The sequence below is a fragment of the Alternaria viburni genome, assembly GCF_023758015.1.
Source record: "Alternaria viburni strain BMP 2772 chromosome Unknown scaffold_14, whole genome shotgun sequence".
Lineage (NCBI taxonomy): Eukaryota > Fungi > Ascomycota > Dothideomycetes > Pleosporales > Pleosporaceae > Alternaria > Alternaria viburni.
The window spans coordinates 188,045-208,718 of record NW_026055783.1 but is presented as its reverse complement, the minus strand read 5'-3'; the positions used below and the strand labels follow the sequence as shown (position 1 = coordinate 208,718).

The 20,674-nt window shown below is 52.5% G+C and overlaps 9 protein-coding genes across 9 annotated transcripts; 6 read left to right on the top strand and 3 right to left on the bottom strand.

Moving 5' to 3' along the window:
- Positions 1-368: 368 nt before the first annotated feature.
- J4E79_006769 (uncharacterized protein) lies at positions 369-3,703 on the bottom strand (the record flags this gene model as incomplete). The annotated part of the gene is made up of 2 exons (XM_049355638.1): positions 369-1,349; positions 1,403-3,703. The coding sequence occupies 2 exons, from the start codon at positions 3,701-3,703 to the stop codon at positions 369-371; spliced, it is 3,282 nt and encodes a 1,093-aa protein (XP_049209667.1).
- Positions 3,704-4,498: 795 nt separating this feature from the next.
- On the bottom strand, positions 4,499-6,202 carry J4E79_006768 (uncharacterized protein; the record flags this gene model as incomplete). The annotated part of the gene is made up of 5 exons (XM_049355637.1): positions 4,499-4,585; positions 4,636-5,055; positions 5,103-5,297; positions 5,356-6,041; positions 6,133-6,202. The coding sequence occupies 5 exons, from the start codon at positions 6,200-6,202 to the stop codon at positions 4,499-4,501; spliced, it is 1,458 nt and encodes a 485-aa protein (XP_049209666.1).
- Positions 6,203-6,500: 298 nt separating this feature from the next.
- J4E79_006767 (uncharacterized protein) lies at positions 6,501-7,250 on the top strand (the record flags this gene model as incomplete). The annotated part of the gene is made up of 1 exon (XM_049355636.1): positions 6,501-7,250. The coding sequence occupies one exon, from the start codon at positions 6,501-6,503 to the stop codon at positions 7,248-7,250; it is 750 nt and encodes a 249-aa protein (XP_049209665.1).
- A 209-nt stretch (positions 7,251-7,459) lies between these two features.
- Positions 7,460-9,995, bottom strand: J4E79_006766 (uncharacterized protein; the record flags this gene model as incomplete). Its single annotated transcript, XM_049355635.1, has 3 exons — positions 7,460-8,509; positions 8,560-9,897; positions 9,945-9,995. 3 exons carry the CDS (start codon positions 9,993-9,995, stop codon positions 7,460-7,462), a joined length of 2,439 nt encoding a protein of 812 aa, XP_049209664.1.
- Positions 9,996-11,061: 1,066 nt separating this feature from the next.
- J4E79_006765 (uncharacterized protein) lies at positions 11,062-12,165 on the top strand (the record flags this gene model as incomplete). The annotated part of the gene is made up of 3 exons (XM_049355634.1): positions 11,062-11,399; positions 11,448-11,716; positions 11,765-12,165. The coding sequence occupies 3 exons, from the start codon at positions 11,062-11,064 to the stop codon at positions 12,163-12,165; spliced, it is 1,008 nt and encodes a 335-aa protein (XP_049209663.1).
- Positions 12,166-13,048: 883 nt separating this feature from the next.
- Positions 13,049-13,578, top strand: J4E79_006764 (uncharacterized protein; the record flags this gene model as incomplete). The annotated part of the gene is made up of 3 exons (XM_049355633.1): positions 13,049-13,085; positions 13,144-13,370; positions 13,420-13,578. The coding sequence occupies 3 exons, from the start codon at positions 13,049-13,051 to the stop codon at positions 13,576-13,578; spliced, it is 423 nt and encodes a 140-aa protein (XP_049209662.1).
- Positions 13,579-13,901: 323 nt separating this feature from the next.
- On the top strand, positions 13,902-14,726 carry MDE1 (Methylthioribulose-1-phosphate dehydratase; the record flags this gene model as incomplete). Its single annotated transcript, XM_049355632.1, has 3 exons — positions 13,902-14,009; positions 14,087-14,230; positions 14,280-14,726. The coding sequence occupies 3 exons, from the start codon at positions 13,902-13,904 to the stop codon at positions 14,724-14,726; spliced, it is 699 nt and encodes a 232-aa protein (XP_049209661.1).
- Positions 14,727-16,154: 1,428 nt separating this feature from the next.
- J4E79_006762 (uncharacterized protein) lies at positions 16,155-17,000 on the top strand (the record flags this gene model as incomplete). The annotated part of the gene is made up of 2 exons (XM_049355631.1): positions 16,155-16,321; positions 16,535-17,000. The coding sequence occupies 2 exons, from the start codon at positions 16,155-16,157 to the stop codon at positions 16,998-17,000; spliced, it is 633 nt and encodes a 210-aa protein (XP_049209660.1).
- A 1,756-nt stretch (positions 17,001-18,756) lies between these two features.
- Positions 18,757-20,508, top strand: J4E79_006761 (uncharacterized protein; the record flags this gene model as incomplete). The annotated part of the gene is made up of 4 exons (XM_049355630.1): positions 18,757-19,081; positions 19,671-19,688; positions 19,823-19,882; positions 19,928-20,508. The coding sequence occupies 4 exons, from the start codon at positions 18,757-18,759 to the stop codon at positions 20,506-20,508; spliced, it is 984 nt and encodes a 327-aa protein (XP_049209659.1).
- Positions 20,509-20,674: the final 166 nt, after the last annotated feature.

Below are 20,674 nucleotides of genomic sequence, written 5' to 3'. Positions count from 1 at the left end.
AGATGAGGAGAGAGGAAACTGGGGTGGAGACGAAGGAAGGAACATGCCATGGGTTTGGATTGAGGCGTTCGTTTCTTCACGTGTATACCTATCGGGTTCATTCAGAGGTCCGTGTTACGATAGGAAGTAGGGTTGCACCACAGTAAGATGGGAGAAAATGACGTGGGAAAGCGAAGGAGTCAGAACAGAGAGATGATATCTGCTACTACGAAGATACAGTGCAACCAATGTACAACATTCCAATTTGTTCAAAACACGAATCTGCAATCATCCATTGGCACTTTTACTTTACGTCGTAGTGATCGTTTCTATGCTAATACATCTCCATCGAAATCACGAGATCCTCCTCTAACAAACGCACATACCATCTACTCAATCTTCATCTTCTGGAACTGCTCAATACTCGCCTCCCAGTTCCTCGCCTCCAACTCCGCAGTCCTCAGCTTCTCCTTCTCCTGCTCCTTGACCGCATCACTAACCTTCTGCTCCCACTCATCATCCATAATCTTCTTCTGGCGCGTAATCGTCTCGTTGGCTTTAACGAGGCGGTCTTGGGCCTTGGTAATCTCCTTGTCGAGCTCAATGCGGCCCTTGACGTCGAGGTACGCGGTCGCGGCAGTGCCGATTGTGTAGACGGCGCAGCCGGAGGGGATGGAGTCGGTGGGAGACAGGATTTTGATGTCTGCGACGGTTTTGCCGGCGAGGGAGCGGATGGAGGGGAGGGAGGTGGGTGTTGAGAGGGTGGCGTGGGTAGAGTCGTCCAGGGACTTGATGTAGGTGGATGCGCCTTCCTTGATGGCGTATTCGGCGGTCAGGGAACGGAGACCCTTTGCGCTGTCGACGAGGAGCTCGTATTCGGCGTTTGCGGTCTCGTCTTCGAACTCTGGCTTGTATTGTGGGAAGGGCGCGATGGTGATGGAGGGGGTGGAGTCGCCTTGGCGGCGGGGGAGACGCTGCCATAGCTCTTCGGTGAGGAAGGGCATGAAGGGGTGGATCATGTTCAGTCCTCCCTCGATGGCGGTGTAGAGCGTCTGTTTCGCGCTTTCCTTCTGCTCTTCGCTGCCTTCATCGAAAATGGCCTTGCTGTTCTCAATGTAGGTGTCGCAGAGGTAGACGTAGAAGTACTTGTACGCAGCCTGGGTAGCCAGACTGAACTCGCGTGCCTCCAAGTGGTCGTTGATCTTCTTGGAAGCGACGTTGAGCTGATGCAGAATGTATCGCTCAGGTAGTGACTCTGAACCTCCCTTTGTGACCTTCTCTCGTGGTGTGAAGTTGTCACCCAGACGTCCAATGACGTACTTGGTGGCTTGGTAGATCTTGTTACAGAACCTTCGGTATCCGTGGATGACCTGATGACTAGTCAGTATACAACATCGAGAACAATAGATAAGGGATCACCTACGTTGACATCGAACGAGATGTCACCTCCTCCTGTGGTGTACCCAACAAGAGCCATGCGCAACGCATCAGCACCACATTCGGGAATACCCTGGGGGAAGGCTGTCTTCTGGTACTTCTCCGCCTTGGTCAACTCCTTGGGATCAAGGTTACCAGCGCGAAGCTGGTCGTGTAGCTTCTGCAGAGTGATACCATCCATGATGTCAACAGGGTCTACAACGTTACCCAGCGACTTGGACATCTTCCTGCCGTCAGAGTCACGAATGAGCGAATGGCAGTAGACCTCCTTGAATGGGACCTTGCCGGTGAGGTACAAGGAGAGGAAGATCATCCTAGCAACCCAGAAGAAGAGAATGTCCCATCCGGTCTCGAGAACAGATGTGGGGAAGAGCTTCTCCAGATCGGCAGTCTGGTTGGGCCAGCCGAGGGTGGAGAATGGCCACAGGCCGGAAGAGAACCATGTGTCAAGGACATCCTCATCCCGTGATAGCGTGAACTTCTTGCCCGGGAACTTCTTCTCAGCCTTGGCCCGCGCCTCCTCTTCTGTGCGGCCGGTGATCCAGAGCTCGTCCTCACTTCGGTCACCCGCTTGACCTTCGATTTCGACAAAGTACGCGGGAATCTGGTGACCCCACCACAGCTGTCGGGACAAGCACCAATCTTGGATGTTGTTCATCCAGTGCATGTAGACCTTCTCGGAGGTGGCGGGCCTGATCTTAATGTCGCCCTTCTCGACGGCTTCGATAGCGGGCTTAGCCAGGCTGTCCATCTTCATCCACCATTGGGGCTTCATGATAGGCTCGATGACGTCGCCAGATCTTGAGCAGATGGGGACCTTCATGGGGTTGGGCTCCGTCTTTACGAAAAGATCCGCCTTCTTCAACGCATCAACGACGGTGTAACGAACATCGAAACGCTTGGCACCTTCAAATTGACCAGCGTTCTTGTTCATGGTTCCGTTGTCGTTCAGGATATTGATGAACTCAAGACCGTGCTTCTTTCCGAGGTTAAAATCGTTGGGGTCATGCGCTGGAGTGAGCTTCACAGCTCCGGTACCAAACTCAGGGTCGACATAGTCGTCAGCGACGATAGGCATGAGACGGTCGATGAAGGGGTGACGGGCTTTCTTTCCGACGAGGTCCTTGTAACGGTCGTCCTTAGGATGGACAGCGATACCGGAGTCACCGAGCATAGTCTCGGGACGTGTGGTGGCGATCTCGATGAACTGGTCGGTACCTTCGATGGCGTACTTGAAGTGAGTAAGGACACCGAACTCAACCATCCTCTCGTACCCGGGTACAGAAAGCTTGGTAGGTCCAGCCAAATCCTTGTTGTCGACCTCAAGTGTACTAAGCGCCGTGTTGAGAGCCGTACACCAGTTGACCAATCTGTTACTGCGGTAGATCAATCCATCCTCATGCAGGCGCACGAAGGTTTCCGTAACAGCCTTGGAGCAGTTCTCATCCATGGTGAAGGCCTCGCGTGTCCAATCGAACGATCCACCCATTCTGCGCAGAGTGTGGGTGAGATGCTGATGGTATTCCTCCTTCCACTCCATAGTCCGCTCAAGGAACTTTTGGCGACCAAGATCGTATCTCGTCTTGTTCTCCCTCCGCTTGAGCATCTTCTCGACAACAGACTGTGTAGCGATACCAGCGTGGTCGCAACCAGGTAGGTACAGGGTGGTGTACCCCCTCATCCTATGCCACCGTATCAGAACATCTTGGAGACTTGTAGCGAGCGCGTGACCGCAGTGCAGCTTTCCGGTAACGTTGGGTGGGGGAATGGGAATGACAAAGTGACCGGGTCCCTTGACGTCTCCGTTCTCGGCGAACTGAGGCTTGAAGAAGCCCTGGGAATCCCACCATGCATCCCATGCCGACTCGACGACCTTGGGTATGTATGCCTTCGTATATGCGTCATCTAGTGGCCTCAGCCTCTTCTTTTCGCCCTTGGGTGTCTCTTCGACATATTCTGGTAGTTGCTCCTCCTCTTTGCCCTTCTTCTTCTTCTCTTTGGCTGGAGCGGCGACATCCTTGGAGGCACCGGCAGCGGCTGCTTTCTTTGCCTTGAACTTTGCATCCTTCTCCGCCTTCTTGCGCTCCTTCTCCAGTTCCTTGGCGGACTTCTCCTTCTTCTCTACGCCCTTGTCGTTCTCACGGCCAGGCGCATGTTGGCCGGTAGCCTCGTTCTCGGCAGCGCCAAGGATGTCTTTCTTGACGTCTGCGCTGAGCTCGGGCGGCGGCGCAGTGTTTGGCGTCGTCTTCTCGCCGGTCGAGTTGTGGGAGGACGCGTTGAGCGCCATGGTTGCGGTCGAGTAGTGGTGTTTGTGGGTGAGCACGCGCTCAGCGTGTAGCGGGGCGTAGGTTCGCGATAGGCTGCGGATTGGCCGTCTCAATTGCAATGGGCGTCTGGCAAGAATTTGAGAATCGAGGTTTCGTCTGCAGGCGGCGCGCAGTGTAGTGGGCGCGGTGCGGGGCAACATTAACAAAAAAGTGCCTGGGTGTGAGTCGTCCAAGTCCGGCCTGCGTCACCCCACATCCTGGAGCTCGGACGGACCCCGCCTACGACGACGAACCATTGAGCCATGCTCGTCGCTCCATGACTGCATACAACACAGTCATGACGGGACACAGTCATTGCCAGACGATAGGAGCTCTCCGATCTCACATCGGGAATGCCCGACGATGATTCATATGCGATGAAAAGCAAAACACCAGGTGAGTGCACAAGTCGAGTCAGAGATAGCAGTGTCACAAAAAGATTCATCATTGACTACCGTAGGCAAAAGACACTTCTAGCAAGAATGAGCGTCCACCAACACCCCAATATGCATTGAGCCGAGTACTTGTTGAGCTTTGTTTGCTCCCATGCGCCTGCGATGTACCATTGCGCTCCCCATCGCTTATACAAGAACGATACCTAGCACCCTGCCCTATGCACTGCCGCTCCGTGATGTGCGCCTTGTGCTTGTACGCCGGCACCTCGGTTGTGTCTCAAGCCAAAAAAATTTGGAACGGATAGATGGGAGACCGAGTATTTCGTAGCTGTAACTTTTATGCTATTACATAAAGTCTAATTTCGTGAATGGGTATCTCAATCATGCCGCGGTGCTGTTTTGCTGCGCAGCCTGTCGGACGGGCGCAAAGTAAGGATGTTGCATAGCCTCTTGGGCAGTCAGTCGGTCCTGATACATGTTAGTCCTTGACACCACATATTTACATATACAGAACGTACCTGGTGATCGTATCGCAGCAGTTTGTCGAGGAAGTCAATCGCATCGTTGCTGACAAAGCGCTGGTTCTCGGCATTGATGAACGAGTGCCACGGCTTCTTGGGATACCGACTAAGTATGTCGTCGTACTGGGCGTCTAGCTCAATGTCGTACTTGTCGAGATAGTCGAACAGGTCCTCCGTTCCAAGCACCTTGGCAATCTTGACGAGCTGGTCCGAGTTGCTGTTGCCGTGGAAGAATGGTTCCCGCCTGAAGATCATTGAGGCGAACATGGCACCCAGCGACCACATATCAAGCGAGTAGTCGTACTCTTGGAAATCGACTAGCAGCTCGGGGCCCTTGAAGTAACGTGACGCGACACGGACGTTGTATTCGGTTCCTGCATGGTAGAATTCCGCTAGACCCCAGTCGATTAGGCGCAACTAGTACTTGTTAGCTGTGCTCCTCTACTCTGATAGGGTGTACCCACCTTCCGCTTCTCATGATCGATCATAACGTTATGAGGCTTGACATCACGGTGCATGATGCCTTTGCTGTGGCAGTAGTCGAGGGCCTTGAGCAGCTCGAAGATGTAGTATCGCACGTCGTAGTCCTGGAACTTGGGGTACAGACTTCTGAAGTCGGTATTGTTGACGTATTCGAATATCAGCGAGGGTGTTTTGCTCTGTTGATCGCTGGTCAGCTTTTCTCTCAAGCACGCGGCAGCGGTTGGGCCTCAGTACCCAGTCGCCAATCCAGTCGGAGCCGTCACTAACCTGGTTGTCGCGCACCACGTCCAACAGCGAGACGATGTTGGGGCCACCCGACAGATTCTGCAGGATCTTGATCTCACGCTTTATCTTCTTCTTCTTGACAGGCTTGAGGACCTTGATGACGCATTTCTGGTAGTTAACCACGTTGATGCCCTCAAAGACCTCCGAGTACTTTCCGCGGCCAATCTTGCGGACGACCTCGTAGTTCTCAAGCACGCCCCAGGAGATGTTCACCGAGTCGTAGTCCCAGTACGATCGAGGCATGTTCGCGTTGACATCGGCGTAGACGCGAGCGAGGCTTGTAGCCCCGCTACTGTTGTTCAACGCCATTCGGGTAACAAAGCAGTTCTCCGGGAGATCTGTGGAATTCCACTTTGCGCGTTCTTCGAGGTCTGTACTGAGATCTCTGCGCCAAGGGGCTGTTGTATCGAGCGAGGGGTCGTATAGTGGGGTGAAGAAGCGGAGGAGGTCGGGACCCTGGGAGAAGAGGGCAAGGCCTGCAAGCGCACCAAGGACAGCGAGCGCAAGGAGCGGGTATGGAGGAAGGCGCGACAGAGGGCCGTCACGGCAGTCGCGATGGGCCTCGTGGTTGGGCGGGGGTGCCTGGGTGTCGGCGGTGGTGAGCTCTGGCTGCTCGTGTTGGTGGTGGAGGATGGCTTGTGGGCGTTAGACTAGTACCAGGCAAGGGCCAAGCTTTTCCGGCAGGCGGGCCCAGGTGCTGATGACGATCCCTTCTATCTCACTTACAATTATTTAGCTTGCGCTGCCGCACTTCCCCTTCAACCTCTGCAGTAGTCATTCTAGCTAGTGCAGCCATGTTTCACGACCTGAATGTTCCCTGGACGGACGCGACGCGCGAGCTGCAGCGCACAGTAGCTTTCCTCGACGAATGTGAGCTCTTCGAGTTGTAGTTGAATGCGCCGGCGGTGGACTGACGCGGTGCAGTAGGATACGACGTCGTTGCTCTCACGCACACGTATTCAGGAAAACTGCCGACTGATATAGTACGTCGAGGAAACTGCGACCATTTCACCTTCCTCTTTTCAATCGCTAATGCGCTGCTCAACCAGAGTTCGCCTGTACCCACAAAACTCCCCTTCCCGGTCCCTCCACGCATGCGCATTCTACGACGATGCAATATCTTCCTTACCGATTCGGCCTCCAACTTTCGCATACCACAACTCCAGCAGCAATATGACCTCGTAGCCGCGCGACCCACAGACGACCGCACCCTGCAACAAGCATGTCAGAGTCTGGACGTAGACATAATTTCACTCGACCTGACCCGGCGATTCGAGTCCCACTTCAAGTTCCCTACGCTGGGTACAGCTATATCCCGTGGTATTAAGATCGAAATATGCTACAGCCAGGGTATCATGTCGAGCGATCCCGCCGCAAAGCGCAACCTGATTAGCAATGCGACGCAGCTCATACGCGTGACCCGCGGTCGGGGCCTCATATTTAGTTCGGAAGCGAAGAGCGTGCTAGGCATACGCGCACCCAGTGATGTCATCAACCTGGCTTCTGTCTGGGGACTCGGCACAGAGAGAGGCAAAGACGGTCTGACAAAGGAGCCTAGGAGTGTAGTCGAGTATGCGCGATTGAAGCGCCAGAGCTTCAAGGGCATCATAGATATTGTCTATGGTGGAGAGAAGCCAGCGCAAAGCTCTGCGGCTAAGGGCAAGGACAAGCAAGATCCGAAGGGGAAAGCAAACAAGAACCAGAACGGCAAGCGGCCAGGCGAGAGCTTAGAGGGCACTCCTCTGCACGAAACTAAAGCGGAAAAGCCAATCTCGAAGCGCCAGCAAGCCAAGAACAAAAAGCCAAAAGTACAGGAGGGAGGTGGAGAAGTGACAGAATCATGAGGAAGGAGTGTTTTGACTCTATCCAGACAGAAGGCAGATGATACCCATAGACACGAGCAGCAATGCACAAGAAAGATCATACCCACACCTTTGTATTCTCTCAACATTACTACCTCGCAGGAACACTCAATGCTCAACTGCTACGATCAACTATATAACATAGAAACTAACAAAGCACCGACATCTGGAGATTGCCAAATGCGAGACATCTACCACCACCACATCGCTGCCTGAACCTCCGGCGTCGGCTTCACCAACCTCCTTCCGAGATTCACCGTAACACGACTCTGTAGCGCAACAGTGCTGATATCGAAAGGTAGGGGCTCTTCAACGGGCGTAGGTGCAGGCGCACCGGCTGCGACTTGGCTCTGAGCCTGCGCGCTTGTTGTTGCTTTTGGAGAAGGAGAGGGGGAAGTTGCTGATGCAAGCGATACCTCGACAGATGGTGTGACACTTGCAGATGATGATGTTGCAGCGGCCGAAGAAGCAGAAGCAGATCCGCTAGCCATCATAGTTACACCCGCTCCAGCCGCACTCGTCGTAGTTCCTGCGACAAGGCCAGGCCGAGTCAGTGTAGCCGAGTCGATAGCTACGGTGCTGCTTGAGCTGGTCGAAGCAGCCTGCTGTGCTCCAGGGGGTGGTGAACCCCCGGCCTCAACTGTTACCGCACTGCCCACGACAGTCTGCATGGTACTTTGACTCATTGTTGGCGCGCTGCTCATGGATCCTAGTTGGAAGGGCTGGGCCTGTGGTGCGGACATGGGGAAAGATCCAGCCGGACACATGCAAGCGCAGTTGCATTGAGAAGCTGCCGTAGCAGCGGCTGCACCACCAGATCCTGCGACGACGGTGACTGCAGCCGCAGCTTTTGAGGTAGTCGTAGCTCCCGCGAGGCCGGCGGCGGTCCCATTGCTTCCTCCGCCTGCGACAACGGTGACCGCGGCTGCTGCTCCACCCGAGGATGCAGTGCTGTTCGCTCCAGATCCTGAGCCGGCGACAACAGTAACCGCGGCTGCTGCTCCACCTCCACCAGAAGCGCTGGCAACTCCAGCAGTACTGTTCCCATCGGCTTTGACTGTGACTGCCATGCCTACTGCAGTTGTTGTCGTTGCAGCAAGACCTCCGGCCGTAAGCTTGGCCGAGTCGATCGCTGCAGTACTGGTGGAAGTGGAGTTTGAAGCTCCTTGAGCGCCAGCTGCGAGCTCTGATCCGGCCGATACAGTCACTGCAGCTGCAGGCGCCATGGCGGCTGCCGAACCCTTCGGTAGCGTTAGCGATGTACAGAATGGAAAATAACTCAATAACGTACAGTGGAGTTCTTGCTTTCCGCTAGACTGGCTGTCTGCATAGGCTCAGCAGCAGGCATAGCGGCCCCCTTGGCTCCCATACTGCTTGAGTTTCCAGCAGCCATACCACCCATCTGGGAAGGTGCATTTGTCCAGGGAATAGGAGTCACTTTTGGCAAAGCTGACTTGCCAGCGGGAAAGACTGTCTTTACCGCCTTTGACGAAGCGGAAGCCTCTGCTGGCTTCTCAACGGCGGCAGATGATGATGATGATGATGATGATGTAGTGGCTGCCTCTGGTGCCTCGGCCGCAGCTTTCGACGATGTAGCTGAGGCTTCTCCGGCAGCGGATGACGAAGCTGATGCTTCTCCCTTGGCTAGTGAAGATCCCGGTGCTGCTTCTGCCGGCGCTTCCCCTTTAGCTGAAGACGACGTAGTTGGTGCCTCTGCCTCTGCCTCTGCCGTCGATGAAGCAGATGCTTCAGCTGGTGCTTTTGCGGCGGTTGATGACGATATGGCAGTGGCTTCTCCGGCTGGTGGTGATGATGCTGATGTCGCTTCAGCTGGAGCCGATGGCAATGCTGCTGCTGGCGCTTCTCCAGCGGGTGGCGTCGCTTCGGCTGCTCCCTGTGGCGCTGCTTCAACCAGCGTTGCTGCAATCTCCTGGCCATTGGGTTGAGTGACGATGGTCTGAACTATTTGAATGGTTTGAAAGTTGCTACCATTTTGCGGTGCTCCAGACTGGGATGGTAGTTGGCCTTGTCCATTCGGTGCGAGTTGATTCGCGAGATCTCCAGCAATGTCGGCGCTGCCACCCTGACTAGCACCGGGTTTGGGGGCCAGCTGGTTTGCAAGATCCCCGGCGATGTCGCTCGACTTGATGTCCCCTCCTGCTCCTTGGTTGGCACCCTGTGACGTTCCTTGCGCACCACTCTGGCCCTGCGGCTGCGGCTGCGGCTGCGGCTGCGGGGTGCTGGTCTGGTTTGTCGATGGACTCTGCTTTTGCCCATTAAGCCCAATGAGAATGCCTTCAACGCTCGGAGAGCCTCCACCAGCGATCTGGTTTGCGAGGTCTCCACCGACATCATTCGTGTTGATGTCTCCGTTGCCACTCCTTTGGCCTTGTCCTTGACCTTGCGCGAGCCCATTCAACAAGGCGTTTGCGTCCAGGCCGTTCTGTGCAAGCCTGGCGGCGATGTTCCCCTTGTCCAGTGTACTGGCTTGCTCGGCAGCAGGTACGTTGAGTGCTTCTGTATCCCGTCGTTGCCAGTCGAGTCCCGATACCAAGTTGTCGATACGTCTGCCCGAGACTTCGGTTCGTATATGAGTGTTGTGAAGATCAAGTACTGCCTGAGTGACCGTCTATACCCAGTCAGTGAAGAGTCCCTACAAGCAAATGACATACGTACTGCACTCATGAGCAGCAGGGCTGGTACCCAGGACAATCGAGTTCTAGTCATTGTGGAATCCTTGATGAAGTGAGAACCGGAAACGATAGAAAAGATAATTAGTAATTAGTACATCAACAGTCCAGCTGGAGTAGAATCGAAGGCGATGTCACAGACATGCAGAACCTCTCAGTACCTGCACAGCAGAAAGACCGAAGAGTTGAAGATGGAACGGAAACGTGTGGACACACAATGGAAACAGATAGTCCGGATGCAAACGAATGTAAGCTTCCGATAGTGCGAGAGCGTGCCAAACCGTTCAAAGGTTCATGACTGAGGCGAAAACTATCCTACTTAACGGGTCCGACATGGCAGCCCCGCTCAGCATGTTTCTAACCGTGTGGTGCTGGTTTCGAGCCTTCGCGGCTACTCGAACAATGTTCAGGTGCGTCTCAAGGGTCGGAACGGTGTTCCTCAAATGGAGTCCCAGCGCGCAGTAGTGCAGCCGGTGATGGCATTGTCGGGTCAGCCTAGTTATCAGGGTTTGTTCCAGGCCAGTAACGTGCGATCCATGATCGACAGGCCCGCGAAAAGCGATTTTGGTGGTAGTCAAGCTTCACGATCGTCTGGCCAGCCGCTATAGTGGTGTAGTCTGACACGCGATGTGCGCGAGGCGATGGGGTTCACACCGGAGGCGTTTCACTCTGTGGAACATGGCGTTTTCTTCCTTCCGCTCGTGCATGAACGAAATCGATCTTCCATTACCGATCTATTTCCGCCCAAGTGCCGTGCGATAGAGAAGGGTTATCAATCGCGAGGCTGCAAAGTCGCGTTGTTCTGTGAAGCATGTGCGTAGCTGGTGATCGCGGGAGAAAGTCGTGCCTAGTAATCGTGGCTTGGCGACCGATGACGTGCGTCATTACCCTGGGCCTGACGCTTGCCAGCCCCTGGGGCCAACTTCCATCGCAAAGAATACGATTCTCGGTCGTCGGAGTCGGCCAAATTTTGCCAGCGCAGCGTGGAACGTTCGGCTTCCGTACGTAGCGACGTAGCTGTCAGCTCTAGGCTTCTGTATATGTAGGCGCAACTCTGCTGTCAAGGTTCGCGCACACAACAACAGCACCGTCCAGCGGTCATCATGGCCGCCATACACGTCCTCGATGATTACTATCTTGCCATCACCTTCCTCGTTACTGTTGCATATCAGCTGATCGGCTTTGCGATCGCCTTTTCGTTCAAGTTCGACAAACTTACTGACTTTGCCGGCGGCACCAACTTCATCCTTCTTGCGATCATCACGCTCTCGTGCAGCGAGAACCGCGGCGATGCGCGCAACATTGTGGTATCACTATTTATCATGCTATGGGCGGCAAGACTGAGCGGCTTTCTTCTTTTCAGGATTCTCAAGACTGGCAAAGATGATCGTTTCGACGATAAGAGGGACAAGTTCTGGTCGTTCCTCGGATTCTGGGTGTTGTGAGTAGCTACAGACGTACGCTGGGTGTCATTACTGATGGGTTACAGTCAAATGTTCTGGGTCTGGACTGTATCCATGCCGGTCACTATTCTGAACTCGCCCAATGTCACTCGATTCAATCAGCCAGACTTTGGAACAGGTTGTGATATCGCTGGCATCATCCTGTGGTCAATCGGTTTCATCATGGAAAGTGTTTCCGACGTCCAAAAGTACAGGTTCCGTACTGCACACGGTAGCGACGGCGCCGTCTGCGACGTCGGGTTCTTTGCCTGGACGCGCCACCCGAATTACTTCGGCGAGATGCTCATCCAATTCGGTAGGTGTTGCTCATTGAACTTCTTTGGATCGAAACTGATTATGACAGGTATCTTCACGATCGCTGTATCCCCGGCTGCAAACAACTACGTCTCGGGCGGTGCATATGACGCTCTGTACGCGTCTATTCTCGGTCCATTCTTCCTGACTCTGCTACTCATGTTCGTATCCGGCCTTACGCTGCAGGAACGACCTGGCGCAAAGAAGAGATACGAGAAAGGCAACCGATGGCCCGAGTACGAGCAATACCTCCACCGAACGAGCATTCTCATCCCTTTCCCGCCACAGCTATACGCCAAGCTTCCCGTCATTCTAAAAAGGACTATCTTCCTCGAGTTCCCAATCTATGTCTTTGATCCGGCCAAGCATGCAGACCAAGACAAAGTGCAAGCCAGAAACGCGGAGGAAGGTCAAACCAGGCCGAGTGATGAGCAAGGCCTTAGATCTTGAAGTATCAGATGTTCGATATGATGATACCCCTGTGTTGATTCTCAATTTTAGTATAAACAGCATTGTTAGAGCGCTTCGTACCGCATAATCGTAATTCAATATTCTCCCAAAAGGCATGCCCAAATCGAAACCAGCATTCGATTATGTGAAATCGTCATTGTGCCATCAAAACTTTACGTGCAGGGTAACAAGCCAAAAGGCGGTTTCTGTGTGTTCCATGCTAGATCTGTGTACCGATGTAGTCTGATGAACCACACGTCGCCTGCCCCTGCGTTAGGGGTGGCAAGAGCTCCAAGACTACCTACAGATCCCAGCAATCCTCGTGCAGCGCATCTCTCGCCAAAGCTTCCACCGACCTCCGAGCAAGCCGTGTCCATGTCGGCGATGACATGTGAGAATGCAATCACCAGGTCGAGCAGTGGGATACAGCCCGCTTAGTCAGTCGCTGGGCGAATCAATCCACCCGGCCTTATCGCGCGAACATTGAAGATCACCTCACGCCATCGCATAAACCACACCCACGGGACGATGAGAAGAGTCAAAACCATCGAAATTTGTACCTCATGCTCGCATCTTTTCTTGGCTCGTCGTCTTAGTTGGACGACTAGCAGCCATGAGCCTGCTGGCGCCTGTTTCCAACTCGGAAACTACTTCCATCCCGCGTCGCCAATCGATTAGAGCACCTGGAGATGCGATTGCGTCATTGCGTCACTCTGAGATGGCCTGCTTGTAGGACTGGACGAGCAAATATAAGAGCCTGAAAACGCGCTTCGCCCTGCCGTTCGACCAACCTAGCATATCCTACATCCTTGACACCAATTATTTGTCATCTCAACAAGACAACATTTGTTTTCACAATCATTGCGAAAGCTAAACCATCAGAATGACTACTACTCCAATTCACTCAACTGGCCGTGGAGGTACGCCATGCATGATACTTCAACATGCAACAACAGGAAAAGCTGATCGCTGACGCAGGCGCCGGCAACATTGGCCCCGACACCAACGTCTACACTGATGGAGGCATGGTTCGTGAGGGCGTTCAAGGCGACTCTCTCGATGGAGATTTTTCCACTGGCCGTGGGGGAGCTGGCAACATCGGAAAGTCGCCTCGCGTTGGGCCGCAGTCTGACGAAGGTCGTCGCTCAGTAGACATGGTACCTGAGATCAACCAGCGCAACCCGCAAGACGAGTTTCACACCGGCGTACGTCATGTTATTTGAGTAATATCAACCTCAACTGACAGTACTGTAGCGAGGTGGAGCTGGAAACGTATATAAAGAGAAGCATGGCGGCCACAGCCAGTCCCCCGACCGCAAGGGATTGGGCGAAAAGGTCAAGGAAGCGCTTCATCTGGATAAGAAGAAGGAACACGAGCCCTCTCCTTTGGCGCAAAACACGACTACAAACTAGATATGATACCCAAGTCAAGTGACTTTCCTGGAGGACTGGTAGTGGTATGAGCGTTGGACATCAATGATACCTCAGGCTATGGTCTCGACTATGAGACAGCCTCGTTTTCCTTTTAGTAATTAATAGACACAGACATTCTTTCAACCATGTCTCTAAGTTTTATATGACCTGCCTGGACTGATGTCTGTACTGTGCCTGACTATGATGGTGGGATGAACACTAGTGCGGACCACGTGGGGTAGTCGCGATCGCAAGTCGCGTCATTGGGCTCCAGAAAATCCACCAAACTTCACACCCCAACAACACCTTTGCGCAACATCACAATGAGTTCCAGCGAACATGATGCCGAGGCCCTCGTGCACTCCGATGACCCAAGTCACCCCGCGAACCACATCTGCACGCTCTGCGCAAAGTTTTACAGCTTGGGCTGGGTACGATGATCTCCAGGCGTCAGGGGGACGCGAATGAAGACACGGTCGAGTGATGGCTAACACGGAGATTCCGCCAGGTGACAGGCACTGGCGGAGGAACGAGCATACGCCATGAAGACAAGATATACATTGCGCCCAGCGGCGTACAGAAAGAGCTCATGAAGCCTACCGATATGTTTGTTATGGACTTCAACAGCAAGGAGTACTTGAGGAGACCACAGGTATATCGCGCGATGCTGGACCATGGGAAAATAACTAAGAAGCATCTAGGTCCTGAAACCCTCAGCGTGCACGCCTCTCTTCCTCGCAGCCTTCGAACGCGGCGCCGGCTGCTGCATCCACACACACTCGCAATGGGCCGTCCTCGTAACCCTCCTCGTCGAGCGCGATTTCGGGAAAGACGCGTGCTTTGAGATCGAAGAGATTGAACAGATTAAGGGCATACCGAAAGGAAGAGGGAAGCAGGGTAACCTAGGCTACTATGACCGTCTGCGTATACCCATCATCGAAAACACCGCGCACGAAGAGGATTTGAGGGAGAGCTTGGAGGAGGCGATGGAGAAATACCCCGATTCGTACGCGATTCTTGTCAAGAGACACGGCATTTACGTGTGGGGCGATAACGTCCACAAGGCGAAGACGCAGTGCGAGAGTATTGATTATATTCTGCAGTTAGCGGTGGAGATGAAGAAGCTGGGTCTTCCCTGGACAAAGTGAAGAGACAGCAAAACTCAGGCCTAATGCGTTGCGTACACGAGTGGGGTCAACATGAGGAGCCAAGAGAAGAGTGTGTGTATTGGAGAGAGAGTTCTTTGAGCTAGCCTTGAGCCGCCATATCCTCCCCAATCGTTTCGCTCTCGATTTTCTTCATCACCCAAGCGTGTACAGTGATCTCTTGGTTGTTTCCGTATGAAGCCATCGAGTTCTGCCCCCACAATCTGTACCGAGTCGCCCCTACTCACGGAACGCAACTTCGACTCCCTCTCTATGAAACGGCGGCCACGAAACTTGAGTATCAGAACTGCATTTCCCCTGAATCCCATTCGCATGACAAGAACACGCAATCACGATTTTATGTAAATTGGGAAATGTTGACAGTAGACCAGGAATTACCAGTCGTATGATCCATCGCAGATCCTCTTCCATGGAATCGTAGTACTTTAGAAACTCTTCCTTAAGATCGTGGGAGTATCGATAGGAGGCTTGAGACCTGTCAGCCTCCATGAGTTCTTTTTGAAACATCAGAAGAGCGCCAATGGTCCTCACGGAAATGGATCGTATCATCGCGAAGTGGGGATTTCGGATGCGATCTCGAAAACGCTTGAAGGCTTTGTAATCGTGGAAAGCAAAAGTATTCTCGTGGTAGAAGACCAGAGCAGCCTCGGAGTAGATTTGTCGGCAGGTGCGAGGGAGGCTAAGCTGCCCTAGATTGCTTTTGAAGAGTTGTGTCGATGTAGAGCCATATTTGCGATATTTCAATCGTTTGAGGTTGGGATACACGGTGATACCGCCAAGTGCGTAGTGCCATATCTTTGTGCGGAGTTCGGCTGGTAGTCGCAGGAGAGGAGAGTTCATACTGTTGTCTTGGGCACTGGATACTGTTAGAGAGACATGGGGATCGTTAAAGTCTTTACTTACATCGTCACAAGATGGTCGGGCGTTTGTGAAAGATCCAACAAGCCATCCTCTTTTGGCTCTTCGACAGGAATCTTCTTACTTGAGGCGCTTGCTTGATCACACTTCTTGTGGGTTTGAGAAACCATGGGTAGTCTTGCGCCTGTGGTACTTATCGTTCGATTGGAGTTACTTTAGTTGGGTTTGTGACCGAACGGCTCGGTGTATGTTCAAGGAATTGTTTCAGGTAGTGGAGAAAGTGTGGTAGGAAAGAATTCAATCTTTGAACAAGAATTGAAGCGACTAGGCGCGTGAACGAGCACAGACAGTGTCAAGTGCGACGATTATTCACTCCTATGCACTGACACATGCTTCTGCAGCTATGGCTGCCTTACTGCACGATGAATGGTCCACTCTATTAGAGACATCAGCTGACGTACTCAAGAAGCCCCCCTTGGTACTTCAGCTCGGCCCCTTTTGACTTGACCTCGATATATCCATTCTGTGTCTCTACTTGGAACTGCCGCCACCATGGACAATTCTACGCTCCCTGTGGAGGCCACTTTATCCGTCCCTGAAGCGCGCTACAACATGCGCAAGCGTCCTGCCAAACCGATCACGGAGTCTTCCAAGCGCGTCCATCGTACTCGCGGCGGTCTCGTCTCCTTGCGGAAAACACCAAAAGACCTCGTCTCCATGTAAGCCCTTCAGAAGCAGAAGACTTGAATACAGCTAATAGCATCCCAAGCGTCAATTCCAACACGCAAAACTCTCCCCTTCTCCGTCTTCCCGCCGAACTTCGAAACAAGATCTTCAGGTATGCTTTGGGAGGCGGCCGGTATATACACCGTGGGTAAGAGATATTACTGTACGATGTGAGACATTCACTGACTTCATACACCAATGTTTAGGCAAGGAGGCACCCGCGAATGGCGCCACCTCAACAGCGATAACGACGTCTTCCGGTCAACACCTGCCAACATCGCCCTACCGCGCGTCTGTCGTCAAATTTACTCCGAAACAGCTACCCTAGTATACTCCGAGAACTTGTTTTCCTTTAACAACGTCTTTGAACTCGATCGCTTTGTCGCTTCACGCAAACATGCTCAGCTCGAAGCCATGACGATGATTATGGTTGATATAAGTTGGGGCGCGTTTCAGAGTGGAAGCGAGGCTCTGAAGATGGTGCTTAGGAGCCTGGGTAGATGCAAGGGGTTGAAGAAACTGTATATGGGAGAGCTTAGGGGTCTATGGAGCACCAAGAAGGAGTTTGCTCGTGTGAAAGAAGCGGAAGCTGCAGTTGCAAAAGGCCAGGCAGGTGATATTGAGGTTATATTTGTGTCGCCATACACATTGGAACCTCTGCCGTGGTCATAGCACTGGTCGGAGAGACAGGTCAATCATCTTGGCTGCGTTCGGTGAGGTGAGCTTACCTCGCGCATTCCGATAGACTAGTGTGTTATGTCAATTCTTCCAAGGTTGGGATTGCAAATTGCTTGTGACTATCATGTATCCGTGCACACCTAGCCCCTCATTAGCCTATTAATATTCCAGTCTTCTGGCGTCTACCTTCATCGAGAACACCTTACCATACCTTGATCAGCAATCAATACATGCAATAGACTCAACCAACCAAATCAAACCAACGGAGTTTTCATGGAGTTTTCAGGAGAACTTCAGGACATAAACCGCCTGAGTACTTCACCTGCTGAGCGCATACGTCGGTGAGTTCAAGAGTTCGCACATCCGCTACAACTTACTTACAGTCTGACAGAACCCAAGAGAACCAGGCAGACTCCCCTCTCCTCCGTCTTCCACCTGAGCTTCGTAATATCATCTACGAGTATGTGTTACGTATGAATCATCCGATAGAGATGATAAGAACAGCGATGAGGGACCGAGCCGGCCCCAAGCGACATCTTCTCGCCCTCCTTGGAAGCTGCTCGCAGATCAACACAGAGACCGCTATGCTGCCCTACACTCTCAACGTCTTTGCTATGACGGGTTTTAGTTCCAATACATGGAAGCTACTTCATCATACCGGCCAGAAGCAACTACAGGCTATTAAGAGGATGCAACTTAGGACAGCTGTGGGGAGTATAGTCATGGGACTAGAGGACGATATGGCCTCTTTAAGGGGCTTAGAAATGATTGAGATACGGGACAGCCATGGCCGGTGGAACGAGGATCTCATCCGACGGATAAATATGCGTTCGCCAGGCGTTGTTATTTGTAAGATCGAGGCGTTTCCTTAAAACCACTGAGAGGTCTTCTGGCGAAGAGACCCTCAGGCTCGAGCGCGAAAGACAGAGAAGAGGACCTCGGGAGGTAGGGGAAACTGCCTAGGGAAGTTAGACATCGAGTATTTGTGCTACCTACCTATGTAGGTACTCTTAATGCCTGAGTAACTAGGTAGGCCGAGTAACGATGCAGTCAAGAGACACATAACTTGATATATGGCTTGTTGAATCGAATGAGATTCAAACAGACTTCTAAATATGCGATAGATATGAGGATGAACCTGCACGATATCGCGGCGCGAATGACTTTCGCGACAGCCCCTGTTAGCTACGCATTGCGTCATCAATCCCGGCACGCGCTAACCAAAGTTAGCATTCCTGCGCGGATGTCGCCCATGCCTCGTACAATTACCTACGAAGCCAGAGAACATGCCTCACTGACCGCAAATGCGTATCTTTCCCGAGCTACTATAATGCACATGGTTCGAGAAGTGTGAGTCAAAGTTTCATAGCTTCCGAGGTCTACAGAAGACCGGCTCGCAGTTACCACGCCTGCTACTGACTCACCATTCTTGCGCCTCTGTGTCTTCTCAACAGATTATGTTGGTTCAACCTGTAATCTACCCGGTGAGTCTTGTTGGTCATTTAATGGCCGGACGCAGTCCTGCAGGCGAGTCACCACTACTGCGTTCCTGGTTCTCCCAGCCAGCGCGAACCGCTAGTGGATATGCTGAGTGTAATCATCCACAGAATTGCAAAAGCGAAAGAGTCATCTCCAACTACATAAGATTCCTTAACCCGCACCATTACAATCATCACTCATGCCTTGTATGCTATCTGCATCCTCGGATATGTCGACAAGCAACTTTGCCCACTCCGGTAAATATCCTTCGATGGCTGCCGCCGAGTCGGCGAATACCTACTCCACGCAGTTACAGTCTCCATTATACCGTCTACCTCGAGAACTCCGTGACGACGTCTACGAATACTATGCAGATGGCAGGCGATCGTACAAGTACAACAAGGAAACGAATCAGTTGCGCTATCAAGATGCAGCTGCGCGTGCAGAAAACCTCGGTCTAGTAGCGACTTGTAAAATCGCCGCCGAAGAGATGAAACAAGTCGCTTTCCAGAAGGTCGAGTTTAGTACACGATGCTCTGCGTACGACATTTCGGAATTCATGGGGTTGCGTTCAAGAGTTGCTCGACTTCATATCTGTAAGTCTTGGATCGTGCTACTATGAAAAGACTGCGCTGATTAGATTTCGCTGTTTAGTGACGACTCTTGTTCAAACACAGCGACAACGTATGTTGGCCTGTGTAACCGAATTGCTACAAGCTTCCGACTTCATCGACATTGAAGCGCGTTATCCAAACATGGGACTATATTTTGGTGACTTGCTACCGCGAGCCATTGCTGAGCAACGCGATAAGTTCGGAGTTTGGATGGGGTCGATACGCGTGAATCACGTCGTCCATCAAGCATGTATCGACGCGCTACTGTTCGCCCTACATCGTGCTCATTCTCGTAGCACGGAAAGGTTCGCACAGCTCACAAGCAGAGTTTTCGGCAAAGGAAGGTGTCCTGTCGGGTTATATGGGGATCAAAACAACATTTTCAACAAAGGCTCGTTGGTATACCTGCTTTCGTGGAGGCCAGACCCATGGTTGATACCCCAAGACGAAGATCTGTCGCGTATGGAAAATCTTCTCTGCAAGCAAAGCGACCCTAGGCCACCTCGTGCTATCGACTCTCAGCTCTGTCACCGTTCTATGGAAAATATCAGGTGCTACTTCTCTGCTGCAGCTGTAGCCATCGACTACTGTACGTAGCCGTTTCTTTCTTCTTGCTACAGTCCAACTGCGCATCAATGCTCTCACCAGGCAGTTTGAGTCGATTACAGCATTCGGATCGCATCTGAGCACAGCCATGAGACCTTTTGCTAATCTGACTTGTAGTACATAGCCTATCACCAAAGCAATGGCTTAACCTCCGCAAGATCATCCTATATGAGGATCGTAAGTCTCTGCTTCGTCCCGCGTGTCATGCACGTGGACTCATAGGCTTCTGTAAGAGCAATCCGGCTTTACGCATCGAACACAACATCGGACTATTGAGCAACCTGCTCCCGGAGTCAACAGAGCTGAGAAATACCGACCGATTTATACTTGGATCCACTTGCCTGGGAGTAACCGTTCCATGGATAGAGGAAGCTCTTGCGTTGGCTGCCAGTGGCATAACTACCAATGCCTACCGGCTCATAATCGACGGCAGTACAACAGAGGCAGTCCGAGCTTTCAGGCTCTTAAAGCATGCCGCGGCAATGCAAGAAGCCATGCTCACTCAAGCAGAGCGTAACAATGTGCAGCCTACATCATGGGTCCGTTCGGGTTACGCCGAAGTCATCTCACTACCATGGCACTTACCCGCAGGTTTTCCGGACGTAATCCGCGCAATCATGACTGGCACGTCGAACATACAGTTTACAGGCCCCGTAGGCGACCTGTGGGACTCAGATCTCATGTTCCTTGAGAGTCAAGACTGGACCATCGCAGATTGGCGGAACGAATGGAAGGAAAAGATTGTACTGTGCGGACCGGAGACTACCTTCTATAAGGATATAGAGATGTGGTACGAGCTCTAGTCGTACGAGCCGGACAAGAGCCCTACCCAATATCGAGGTTTACAACACCGAACGTGCCAGCAGACGACGAATATTCGCTGCCTATCATAGGCCTTGTTTTCACTCGTATACATAATTCACAAATTGGAAGCATATGTTAGCTCTTCTTGCGCCGCTGAAATTGATC